Below are 12846 nucleotides of genomic sequence, written 5' to 3'. Positions count from 1 at the left end.
AATAAAATATCCTCTCCACAATAAAGGCAGTAAGAACTCACTCAGCCCCTGAGCTGCACTCCTGGCCAAGCCGGGGGAGTGCAGGGTGTTTGTGTCCCTGAGAACAGCACATCCGCATGCCAGCGGGAGAGGCTCGACCCCCCCAAGGACAACGCTGCGATTCGGGCAGGAGTTAACGCTGGGCACGGGAGGACGCTCCCCGCAGCCTTGCCCCCAGCCCAGCCTTTTCCAGGTGCAGAAGCACAGAAACACAGCAGGACAAGGCCACGTGAGAGGCTCGGACACAGCCTCGGGTTGTCCCTTTGTCACTCACACACCCGCCTCGTCCCCCCGCGGTGTCTCAGCTCGCTCAGGCTGAGCCCACACGGGGCCCGGTGCCTCCTCGCCGTCCCGGCTCCATGCCCGTGGCACAGGCACGCTGCGCTCCTCGCCCGAGGTCTCGGTGCCCTCAGCATCCCCCCCTGCAGCACGGCTGGCAGCCTCCAGCTTCCTGCTCTTCTTCAGATGGTGCAGGTGGGATTTGGATCGCGTGTGAGCTGGGGGAAGAGGCAAACAAGCATTTAGCTCTGGGGAACGTGGAGAAGGGAACGCCCGAACCGAGCCCCAGCGGGTACAGAGCACCCTCCGTTCCCATTCTCCCACTCAAGGCCATTCCCACAAAAAAATGAACTCCCCGGCCCTGCCCTGAATGTTTCTCAGGGCACTTCCAGGCCAAATAATCAGGGCACCGAGGGGAACAACCCTTTCAAGCCTTGTCACGAGCAGAGGAAGGACTGGGAGAGGGACAAACGCCCGGTCTGTACACAGAAAGCTCCAGACTGCCAGGGTTCAACACCCCAGCACCTCCGAGCTGAGACCCAAGCGCCGGGAGCAGAGAAGAAAGGCGAGTGTTACCCAACGGGCGGCACCTTGCAGGATGCAGGCGAGGTTGTGCAACTCGCCCCCAGCCCGTGGAGCGCCGCCAGGATCATTTGTAAGCCCAGCCCAGCTGCCTGCACCACAGCACGGGGATAACCCGCACGGCCACGGCGCCCGGAGCACAGCCCAGCTTTTGCATGGCTGCAGGGCACGGCTCGCAGCTACCGGGGCTCTGAGGGAACAGAGGCGTGACCCCAGGGAAGCAGCTTGTACTGACACACCGGGGGAGAGAGAGCTGCGTTTCTGCTTAAAATCACAGAGTTACGGGCAGCAAAACCTCCCGTATCGGTGGCATTATCTAAACAGAAGACGCTTTGTCTGAGCAGACCGATGTAACATCCTAGCAGGGCGGTTTTGCTGTTTCCAAGAGATCAGAGCAGCAATTAAAGAGCAAACTTTCCAAGCAGGGCCTTAATTAAACGAGGGTATGTGTTTGCCGAATCGAGGCCCCGAGGTGCTTTCCAGTCCTCCTTTTCTGCCAAAGGATGCAATGACATGCAAAGCTGCTGCTTTATCACAGCGCTGTAGGGTCACCCCCAGCCTGAAATGAAGTCTCACCTCTTGCAATTTGTTGCAAGCAACTCCAAAGCTTGCAGTGGCTGCAAAAAACACTGATTTCAGCTGGTGCCTGGGGAGGCGTGCTCTTTGAAGTCCATACAAATTGCAAAGTTAGATAAAATGTAAAAACCTTCCAGAGCCAGCGAGGGACTGGGAAACAGTTCCCAGAACTATCTGTAACTTGTCCTAGGGAAGCAGACCAGATTGCAGATTGACTCAGCCCCCACTGCTGTTTTCACTTCCCTCTGAGCTCTCACATTTTGCAGTTACACCCAAGTTTGGGGCCATTTTTCTCCTGCCGTCTGAAGATTTGAGCCAAATTCAGCAAGATGCAGAGAGCTGGGGTGGGCTCAGAAAGGTGTCCATGCACAGGACCTGGAACAACATCCCCAGGGGGTCGGCAGTCACTGCTGTGGAGTTTGGGGTACCCTGAGGAGTTCCAGCTCTGCCATAAACCCTGTGGAGCTGGCAGGCTGCAGGGATCCTGACCGCTTCCACAGCCCCCGGTTGTGGAGCAGGCAGAGCTTCTTCGGAGCACCTCGGAGCTAACGCAGCTCAGACTGGCTACAGCAATTAAACTGCTCTCGCTGTAACGAGCTCCCTGCTCTGAGCCACCTCCCAGCTGCTTTCGGCAGCTCCCCAGATCGATAGGGATAAACGGCTCGTTCAAAGCCTGGGCACAGTTTCTCTGTGCATTGTCTCTGCACTCGGGCAGCACGTGGAGATTTACCAGGTTCATTTCTGCTGCCAGCTTCTCGGCTGCTTTTTGTTTCTGGTTCTCAGCATGAGCCTCGCAGTGCAGATAAATTCACTGAGTTAATCTGATCCCAACTGAGCTCTTTTAAAAGTAAGTCTATTGAAAATAGAAAATCCTTTCCTATTGCCATTACAGCTAGGAATACTTTTTTTTCTTTTTGAAAAACACACAAATAGGAAGAATACACAAATAGGAAATATTGGAGCGTAACTGAGCTATTAAAAACATCAAGAAACTTCCGCTTTACGCAACAACGTTTTAGGGGGAATAAATTTGTTCCTTGCCTTTTGACAAAAGTATCTGAAGTGCCGAAAAGGGCCGGCAGCCCAGACTAAACACGGGCAGCTCGGAGGTTTGATGCTGCGCCGAGCCCCCCGCGTCTGGCAGGCTGGCAGCCGGGGAAGGGGGGCAGCCCGGCAGATGGCTGCTGTGGCACAGCTCCTGCTCCCCCCCCCCCGGGCTCGCAAATGTCTGCTTTCACAGCCGGGCTGTAAACAGTCCTTGAAAGCCCAAGATCACACGTCGAGGGTCGGCCGGCCGGGCACAGGCAGCCAAGGAAGCTGCCCTGCTCTGCAGAGAGCCTGGGCACAGCCCCGAGCCTTCCTCCCCCCGCTGGGCCCTACCTGCCCACTCCCGGTCCCCGATGATGACCCTGTGGCAGAGCTCGCACACGCGGTGACGCCGTTTGTCCTCGTTCGCATCGAACTCCATCCTTACAGGCTCCGCCGGGGGCTGACGTCCCTGTGGGTTAAACAATGCCCCAAATAACTTGCTATGGAGAGGACTCGCTGTGGCTGCGCTCGCTTTGGATAGGATTCAGACTGAATTTTCTGTGCTCAGACACCAAGGCAGCGGGACAGGGGCTGCAGTTTTACCACGCAGGACAAGCGGAGTACTGAGCATTAGGAGAAATTCTCAGCTTCAGCACGGTCACTGCAGGTAACCAAAGCCCAGGGCTGGACACGCACACAGACAGCCCCAGCTGTGGGAGCTGAGTTATGGGGCCTGGAGCAACCAAAGTACGGGCTCCACAGCCACAGCTCGCACGTTAGCTCCGGCTATCCTGTACCTGGATGAAGCTCTCAACGATCTCCAGAGCAGGTTTCAGCACATCCTCCTCCCACCGCAAGTGATCAGACACCTCCAGGCCATACACCGGGGGCACGTTGGGGCCGGGACCTGCAGGGAGACAACGGCGGGTGGCTGCCAGCACCGCAGCCGGGGGCACCCAGCACCCCCAGCAGGGTCCCCAGGGGTCTGCTCTGTGCCACAGGGGATCTGTTCTGGCATCGAGCACTCAGAAGGACACAGCACCAGCCTTTCTGGAGCCAGAATTAGCAGAGACCTCAGCTCGTGGGCAAACTGTGAGAACAGCTACGACCTAGGGGGAGCATCTGCACGGCTGCCTGCCTTCAGGACAGCGTTACAACAGCAGAGCGCGCCGAGCAAACACTTCAGCGCTACTGCAGCGCACTGCAGGCTGCAGAAGATCAAAAGCTAGATCCAGGCATGAAGCAAAGCTGTGCTGACAAGGAGATGCACCCATGGAGCCTGAGTGGGGATCTGCTGGTGCAGGCTCCTGATCAGCTCACAGCTCAGAGCTGGAACTGCCTGCAAGGGCCAACGCGCTTAGCTCACAGCAGCAGGGCACAGCAGGAGCCTTTACCGGTGCCTCCACCTGCCCAGACAGTTTCAGAGCCACCCCTCTGGTCCCCCCGAGCCCAGCACGAGGGCAAAGGGTGCTGGCTGCAGCCCCGCGAGGTGAGGAGGCTGCAGATGGGGAGCACCAGCTCCCACCAGCGATGTCGCCGCCCCACCACGGCTCCCCTGCCCGCAGCAATCAGCCCCGCAGGGACAAAGCCATCAAAGGGGCCGCGTGCCGGCCCCAGCAGGTGCTGCCTTTATTGCTGGCACCACCGCCAGGCTCCCAACAGCGCCGATCTGCAGCACACCTGCCACCAGGAAGGTGAGCCACAGCCACCAAGCACACGGCTGCCGGAAAGCTTTTGCACCCAGATCAAAGCCTGTCTTTTGACTCGCGTTCCCCCCCTGCCTTTTTTTTTTTTTTCTTGTTGTTGTTGTTGTTTTGCCCCCACCGAGCAGCTTTCAACAAGTGCCCGGCTCCCAGCTGCTGCTGCTGGCCCTGCTCCAAGGCTGGGGCTGGGGCAGGGCAGTCCTGCTGGCTCCCTGCCACCGCAGCCAGCAGGGCCCAGAGCAGCCCAGGGGCTCCCGTTCCTAATCCCAGGGCAGCTGGCAGCTGGGCTTTTCGGCCGTGCAGGGGGCGAGCGTGTGGGTACTGCTGGGCACCCCCCCAGCCTCTTGGGAGCCATCGGGGGGAGGCTGCAGGGACACTGCGGCCATCGTCACCTGGGCACGGGGCTGAGCGTTCGCTTGCTTTGTTCTTGGGAGGGGAAAATCCTCCCTTGATGAGCACCCAGGTACGGGAGCAGCAGGGGGAAGGAGCCGGCTTTGTGGGTGTCCTGGGGTGAGAGGAACGTGCACAGCGCCATGGCCAGGTGGGAGATGTGAGGACAGAGGAGGCGAGGCAGCGCGGGGGCAGAGCACTCACGTCTCAGGAAGCGGTTGCGGACCCATTTGTTCTGCCTCCGGGCGTACCTCTTGGTCACCTGCTTCAGGGCCTGGATCCCTTGGGAAACAGAGGAAGCAAAAAGCCTGGAGTTGGGCACAGCTCCACGAGCGGGGAGAGAAGAGGCTGCTGGATCCGGCACGGGGGGAGCACACGAAAGGAAGGTTTGTTCTGGGGGCACCGTGCTGCTCTGAGGGAAGGGTTTGTGGTGCCAGCTGGGAGGTCCCCAAGCCAGCAGCGAGCAGCAGTCACAGCAAAACACCAACCCCTGCCGGACAGAGCAGGGGCAACCCAAAAGGGACGGACAAGGCGTCCCAGAGAGGGCCCAAAACCACTGCCCCAGAAGCTTGTAGCAGGTACAACCTCTGTGGGCTGCACGGTTCTCCTGACACCTCACGGGAACACTTCTCTGCCCAGACCGAGCCCAGGACTCCTCGTTGTGTTTGCAGCAGGCCCAGAGGACAGTTTCCCACTGTGCAGCCTTTCAATATTTAGTGCCGGACTTATCGTATCCCTCTGTAATCTCCCCGTTCGCAGACACAACAAGCCCCCCCTGCACCAGACTTGTTTTCAAGCCCTTTATCACACCCATGGTTTCCTCGGCCTCCAGCTCCACTTGGCACCGAACCCTCCTCGACGGCCTGACGCTGCCCAGGACCGTGCTGAGCAGAGCAGCTCCCTCCTCCCCTAACAGCAGGGTCTGCCTGGACTTTCTGAGCTCTGTTTCATTTCTTCTCCCTAGCCCTGCTCTCCCCAGCAGTCGCCACCCAGCCGGGATCCCCTCACCCACGTTACTGCCACTCCAGATTGCAGCTCCCCCAGTGGGGCAGGAGGGAGGAATTGCTCTGGGGGTGCTCAGGGATGCTCTGGGGCACTGCAGCCCCTGCCCCTCGGGCCTCGAAGTGCAAACTGCGTGCAGGAAGGTGCAGCTCAGCCCCCGTGGGACCTGCCCTGGGTTTGAGCTCGGCTCCGTGTGGGGCAGGGGGACGGGGGGCACGCGGGGCGCTGCTCCCACCTCTCTGCAGCAGCAGGGCACTGGTCTCGGGCGAGCAGCTCCCTTCACTGACAAGGTACTCGTGGAACTCCTTGAAGCCGATGGACTGGAAGATGCCGTGCTGGTAATCCTGGCTGGAGAGCAAGGCAACAGGCAGGGGTTAGGGCCGTCTCCTTCAGGATGGGGAGATCTCAGCCCTCCAGAAACAGCCGGGATCCCTGCGTGCCGCCCAGCTCTGGTCTGGAGGAGGTCCGGGACAAATAAATCCAGAGCTGAGCCCCAGCAGGGGGCTGCTGTTTGGCCAGCCCTGGGCTAAGGACGGGCAGGGAAAGCCAGGGAGAGGAGCTGGCTGCTGCAAACCTCCCCAGGCAGGGAGGGGGGACTGGGAGCAGGGGGAGCTGGGGTCTCACCCACCGGTTTTCGGCCACCTTCTGTTGGTTGTAGCGGCGGTGGAAGTCCCGCAGCTCCTCCAGCAGCCCCGCGGCCAGCATGTCATCCACACGCTGCTCCAGCCGCCGGTCCAGAGCTGGGAGGAGGAGGAGGAGGAGGAGGAGGGCAGGAGGTGCTGAGCTGTGCCCTCGGGAGGCCCAGAGCCGGACTTTCGGCACTCCCAGCCCAGCCGAGGAAGGCAGAGCCCAGCAGACGGGGGGAGCGACTCCCCTGCCACTGCTGCTGGTGCCAAGGAATTGCTGCCTCGTGCAGGGAAGAGGCTGGGGCAGGAGCAGGGAGCCAGCCCTCGCCCCCGTTGCTGCGCCCACTCAGCCAGGGGCTGTGCACAGCCCACCCTCACCTGCCTGATCTGCATGGAGCCACAAGATACAAGAATTTGGGTATTTCAGGGGCCCCCCCAGGGGTCCACCACCTTCCTCCTCCTGCTGCCGGTGCAGGATTTCACTGTGGGGGATCCCTGTCTCTTCAAACACTTGGAGGCTCCTGCAAGCAGAGACAGACATAGCTCAGAGGCTGGGTGAGGACGAGCTTTCCCATTCCCCTAGCAGCCCCGGGGGCTGCAGCACAAGGAACCGCAGACACCCGCCGCGATCCAGCCCTCTCATGTGGGGGGGGAGGGCAGGTTTCTGCCCCCTCCCGTGCCCGGCACCCTGAGCACACCCAGGTCCCGGGGGCACGGCGATGGCACCCCGGGAGCCCAGAGCGCAGCCACCCCCTCCTGCCTGGCAGCGGCACAAGCCCTGCAGGGGACGGGCCCCTGGCTCCAGCCCTTCCCTTCCCAGGCAGGGCTGCGGGGAAGGGCCCAGCGCTGCGGGAGGCTGCGAAGCTTCGCCCCAGCCCAGCCCCAGCCCTGCCAGGGGGGTGGAGGAAGGTGCACGGCGTGCCCCAGCCCTCCGTCCCCCCGCACCCACCGTGCGAACGGGGTGGGCGGCGTTCTGCTCCCCCCAGGCCAGGGCTCGGCCGGGATGGGCCCGAGGAAGCAGCAAGCCTGGTCTTGCTGCCCTGCTGTTCCCACAGAGCTCAGGTATGTGACTGAGCCAGCGCGGCAGCTTGCTCCTTAAATAGCTCCAGATAAACCCTGCTGCTGGGGAGCAGCCCCGCCGTGCACGAGGCGCTGTCCTGCACCCCAAGGGCAGCTCGGGCTGGGGGCAGCGGGGCCGAGGGTCTGAGATCGGTGCTGCGAGGTCCTCAGCAGGCTCGGGGCACCCACTTGGGATGGGAGAGCCCCTCGTGCCATGAGCCCAGGCACACAGCTCCTTCGGGACGGGTGCTGTGCTGAGCACGCCGGGCTCACCTGGCCACTTTGCGCTTGTCGTGGGGGTGCAGCTTGGCCGCCATCTCGGGGTCCACCCGGCTCAGGCGGCGGTGGAGCTCCACAACGTCCAACTGCTCCAGCTCCTCCTTCCTGTCGGGGGCCGGGCTGGGGGCTGAGCTGGCCTTCTCCTGCGGGGCAGCGGGCAGCCCTGAGCACAGACGCTCACCTGCAGGCCTGCCAGCCCCCAGGACAGCCCCCAGCCCAGCCCCGAGGGGTGCAAGAGGAGCCTCTGGCTTCCCCTGCCCCCTTTGGCACAGGAGCACCATGCCCAGCCGTGGGCTCCCCCCTTCCCAGGGCTCTGGCAGCCCCAGCTCGGTACCTTGGTGCTGACGAGGACCTTCCAGAGCAAGGACTCGATGTAGTAGTTGGTTCCTCCCACGACGATCGGGATCTTGTCTCGGGCGAAGATGTCCTCAATGTGCCGCAGTCAGGGAGCACAAGCAGAGGCGCAGGGTGCGGAGGGCTGCAGGCAGCGCCTGCTGGGCCTGACCCCTGTGGCCACCCCACGACATTGGGGCCCAGATCCCCCCCTCCCAGCCCACAGAGCCTCTGAGGCTGCAGAGCAGGGCCGTGGCTCGCCCTCATCCCCCACCCCATGCCACCAAGACTCAGGGACATGCAGGGACCGCCAGGGAGGGCAGCACCCGGCTCAGCACGGCTGGGCGCAGCGAGGGGCCTGCCCAGGGCTGCAAGAAGCTCAGAGCCCCCATTGCCAGAAGCATCCTCTGGAAACAAGTCAGCTCCCCCGAGGAGCCCAGGGCCGGGGCAAACACCGAGCTCTCTCTCAGGGCTGTCTGTGGAGGAGGGAAGCCCGAATCTGCCGGGCCAGGCAGCCCGCAGCTGGAAGGATATCAGAGCCACGGCTCTGTCCCTGAAATCCACCACCGTGTAGTTGGAGACGAGGGGATCCACAAAGCTGATCATGTGGTGCCTGCAGAGCTGCTGCTCCTGGGGAGAAACCTTGTTTGTGATGATGTCCAGGCCCTTGTACACCTGGGGAAGAGACGAGTCCATCACCCACCTCTGTGTGCGCGTCCCATGAAGCCCCCCGGCCCTGCTCCTTCCCCCAGGCCCAACCCCAGTCTGCCCCCACTGCCCCCAGCCCCGTGAGGTCTCCGAGGAGCGGTGCAGGAGGCAGCAGGAGCCCCGTCCCCGCAGGGCAGAGGGAACCCTGCCAGCTCCTGCCGGGGCCGGGATGCCTCTTCTGGTGCTTTGCTGAGTTGACAAAACATCAACAGGCAGGGACGGAGCCAGGACGCACACAGTGGCCGTCCTGAGGGGCTGGCAGCAGGCAGGGGGCACACGGAGCCCTTCTTGCTGTGCAGGATGCTGGCCTCACACCAAGGCCCGCGGTGCCAGGCACAGGGAGGACGTGGGCAGCTCTCGGCACCTCCCGGCCGGGGACAAACTGGGTGTGGGGAGAAGGGCCTGCGAACAGCCGCAGCCATTGCCTCCTCCATCACTCAGGAGCAAATTTCCCCCTGATCCCCCTGAAGAGCTGCCAAGCCCCCAGCTGCAGCATGGCCCCCACCTGCCGCCACCCCCGGTCCCCGGCAGAAGGCCAAGGTGAGGCAGAGGTGATCCGGGCAGGAGGCGAGGAGCAGTGGCTGGGATGAACTGGGGTTACTGGGGCAGGGAAGCCCGAGCCCTGCTCGTCTCACGAGCTGGGGCGGCTCAGCCTGCGGCCGCTCCCTCCCTGCCTCTCCCACCGCAGCCTCGACTGTCCTGGAGAAAGGCTGCCCCGGGGGCAGGAAGCGAGGGGGGAGCGGGAGGGCAGGGAAATGCTCCTCTTTCTGCCCTGCAGACACCCGGCTGGCTCCAGGGGCCGGGAGCAGGCAGGAGAGGCTGGGAGGCAGCTCTGTGCCAACACACCCCGGGGCTGCCTGCAGCCTGGCCATCACCTGCCCACCCAGCCCAGGTCTCCAGCAGACACCAAAATCCCGATCCAAAGCCTTTGAACCCCACAAGCTTTGGCTCGGTGCCTTCCTGCCCCAGCTGGGCCAGCACCCCAGCTCTCCCAGCACCCCAGCCGATGCGCACCCCTAACCACGCGGGCAGGGCTGGGGCTTGCACTTCGTGCTCAAATCCCCCAAGGTTCCCCTGGAGATTAAACACCGAGAGCCTCCCTGGACGTCTGGAAACAAGAGGAGGAGGAATGCGGTGTCTGTGTGGGCCGGGAGGGAACAAAGGCAGCCTTCACTCCCGCGCACAGCCTTCCCCCAGCTGGCCAGGCCGTGCTCCGAGCCCTCCTCCCTCCCGCCGTTCGCTTCTATTTCCAGCGAGCGGCCCAGATAAGCCCTCGGTGCTTCCTAAGGCCCCAAACAGATTAGCAGCAGCCCGGAGCAGCAGCCCTCCGAGCCACCATGCGCAGGCTGAGGGCTAAAGATACTTAGCCCTGGCGGTGCCCTCCCACCTCTGCCACCGAGGGCCCAGCGTCGAGAACCCTGAGCCATGCGGAGGGTGCGCAGCAGGGACCCCATAACGTGGCCACGCCAACCCCACAGCACCACGAGGGCCCAGGGACGGCCCAGCTGGTTAGGAGCTGGAGGAAGGCCCCAAAGCACGCCCCAGGGTGAACGGGAGGCAAGGTTCGCCCCTTTCTCTGCGCCCTGCCACGAAGAAGCTGTCAGCAGAGCTTTTGCCAAAGCCCTTAAGACGTCCCGAGGTGACACACTGACTGACAAACACACCCAGCGCGCACAGCAGCCTCCAGAGGACCTCATCACCGCTCCGAGGGTGACACCTGGACAGGACAGCGGGACCGGGAAGGGCCCGGACCCTCCAGCGACCGCTGCGCCCTCAGTGGGAACGAGGCGAGGCTGGATGCACCCTGCAGGGGAACGGCTTGCTGCTGCAGGGAGCTCCCAGGATGACAACCGGCACCAGAAAGGGCAAAAAGAGAGATTAAGGGGCCATCAGATTAACCAGGGCCGCGTGCAGGCAGCGGCTAAGTCTGGAACTTCACCACGGTGATCCACAGCGCTGACGAAGGCGCCCCGGAGACAGAGGGTGCCCTGCCAGCTATGCCAGCTCGAGTAGCTGCCCCCAGACACTGCCAGCGTCTGCCAGACCCCTGCAGCACCCAGCAGGGCACAGCCACGAATGCACAGAGGGGCTCGGGGCGACTCGGTCGGGGGCAGCTGTCGGCTGGGAGCGAGCAGTGGGGTTCCTTCGCCCCATGACTCCTCTGCGAGGACGCTGGTGCCAGCTCGGGGATGTGCAGCACCGAGGCTTCTTCCCCAGGAATAAAGCTGCCCGGGAGGCAGACCCAGCTGGCTGCTGCGGCTGCCTGAGCAGGGCACGGGGGTTACTGGGGCACAGTGGGGGCGGCACGGCACGGTGTGCTGCTCGTGGCCGTGCCTGCAGGCAGCTGGGGTCTGGACGAGGCCACGCGGGAGGCAGGAAGATCCCAGGGGCTGCTTGGCTCTCGCTGTGCAGTCACACCAGGAGGAGATTAAAAGGGAAGGAGGACGAGAGCCACTCGGCCTGGGTGCCACTGGGCACCTGCAGCTAGAGTCCTCCCAGTGCCTGCGTTCCCACAGAGGGCTCCGAAACAACCAGAGCACAACACACACGCTTCAAGGCGTCCAGGGGCATGAAACGAGGGCCTACGGCACGCCTCAGCCACCTCCGCAGAGCTTGGGGCTCCCAGCAAAGCTGCCCTGGAACACAGCGGGCATCCTGGCACCACACCAGGCCCAAGTGTTAACCTGATGGGAAGTGCTCCAATCAGAGAAAAATAATAATAAAAGTGTTGATTAGGAAGGAAAACACATTGCTAAAACAGTAACACAATCCCCACGATGGCTGAACTCCACATTTTGTGATGAAGCTCTTAAATCCGAAAGCAATTAGAGGCAAAACACTGAGGCTCAGTTCCCTGCTCTACATCTAGGCGTCTTTTAAAGACCTCTGGGGATGGTGCCTGGACCACGTGCAGGGAAGGGGAGGCTGCAGGCCACGTCCCTGGCAAGCAGCAGGTTGTGATAATATTTTAATATTATTTTCCATATTTTGCTGACATCCTTTTGCTGAGTGAATGGGGAAAGGAGGATTGGCCTTTTGGCTGCTGCATCGAATCCTCACCCATCCCCACGTGCTGTCCCGTAGCACAGACCCGCTGCCAGCCCTGACCGAGCAGCACGCGAAGCACAACGCGGGGACACGGACTGCCACGTGTGCCCTATGGCTCTGCCCCAGGACTGCTGCAAACCTGCACACAGCACCCTAACTTAGCGGGAAGGATTGCTGCCAAGCCCCACGCGGGTCCCCACACCCCAAGGTCCCCCCCAGCAGGAGCAGCCCCACGCAGATAACCCCACCGATGCTTCCCCCCAGCCAACACTCCCAGTTTTTATTCCCGAGTTAAAATCACAACACGTTTGCTTGCTTTTCCCCAAAAAACCTGCATCTCCCACCCCCCTGCCGGCAAAACACGCTGCTAAACCCCCCAAAACCCCCCCAAACCCCCCAAACTCCCCTCCCGGGACACAGCGGCCGCGCTCCCGGAGCATCCCCCGGCACCGTCCCCACCGACCCCGGGCTCGGGGCCCCGGTACCTGCATGGAGTCGGCGCTGACGATCTCGCCGCCCAGGCGCAGCCCCAGCTGCACGGCCAGCGCCGACTTGCCGGTGCCGGTAGCGCCCAGGATCACCACGAGCGGCCGCGGAGGGCCCGGAGGAGCCCGGCCCGTGCACAACGCGGCCGCCGCCGCCGCCATAGCCCGGGCTGCCATAGGAACGGGCGGGCGGGACCGGGGGCGGGCCGGGGGAGGACGGGGAAGGACGGGGAAGGACGGGGGAGGAGGGCGGCCCCGGAGCCCTGCACCGCCCCGGGGCCCGGCCCTGCCCCGTTCCTGCCCGGGGCTCCGGCCGCTGCCCGCTCCCGGCCCTGGGCGGGGGGCAACTGGAGGGGGGAAGGATGCTATTGCCATGGAAACGGGGGTGCGGTTGCCATAGCAACGGGGAGGGGGGAAGGATGCTATTGCCGTGGCAACGGGGCGAAGGGAAGGATGCTGCTGCCGTAGCAACAAGGCAGGAGGAGAAGGATGCTATTGCCATGGTAACGGGGCAAGGGGAAGGATGCTGCTGCCGTGGCAACAGGGCAGGGGAGACGGGGCTGTTGCCATAGCGACAGAGGAGCTCGCTGGCCTGGCAACCGAGAGGCAGAACTGGTCGCCACAGCAACACGGGGAGATGCGGAGGGGGTGGCTGTTCCCATGGCAACAGGGGCCGGGGAGGCAGGGATGCGTCGCCGAGGCAGCAGG

At 63.1% G+C, this 12846-nt stretch overlaps 1 protein-coding gene across 1 annotated transcript; it reads right to left on the bottom strand.

The window, feature by feature from the left end:
* Window positions 1-14: 14 nt before the first annotated feature.
* TRIT1 (tRNA isopentenyltransferase 1) lies at window positions 15-12242 on the bottom strand. Its single transcript, XM_084300485.1, has 11 exons — window positions 12139-12242; window positions 8432-8572; window positions 7899-7997; window positions 7559-7707; window positions 6605-6747; window positions 6229-6340; window positions 5836-5948; window positions 4803-4880; window positions 3303-3412; window positions 2857-2974; window positions 15-536 (listed from the first exon to the last, which is right to left on the bottom strand). Exons 1-11 carry the CDS (start codon window positions 12142-12144, stop codon window positions 310-312), a joined length of 1296 nt encoding a protein of 431 aa, XP_084156611.1. The 5' UTR covers window positions 12145-12242; the 3' UTR covers window positions 15-309.
* Window positions 12243-12846: the final 604 nt, after the last annotated feature.

The sequence above is a fragment of the Netta rufina genome (genome assembly GCF_964035555.1).
Source record: "Netta rufina genome assembly, chromosome: 23".
Classification (NCBI taxonomy): Eukaryota; Metazoa; Chordata; class Aves; order Anseriformes; family Anatidae; genus Netta; species Netta rufina.
Note: the sequence above shows the minus strand (reverse complement) of the source record. Positions and strands in the feature narration are given on the sequence as shown.

Coding starts and splice junctions, on each gene's coding strand:
- TRIT1 (XM_084300485.1), bottom strand. Junction 3,413..4,802: donor CCGCAACCGCTTCCTGAGAC/GTGAGTGCTCTG, acceptor GTCTCCCTGCAG/GTCCCGGCCCCAACGTGCCC. Junction 537..2,856: donor CGGGGACCGGGAGTGGGCAG/GTAGGGCCCAGC, acceptor CTCTTCCCCCAG/CTCACACGCGATCCAAATCC.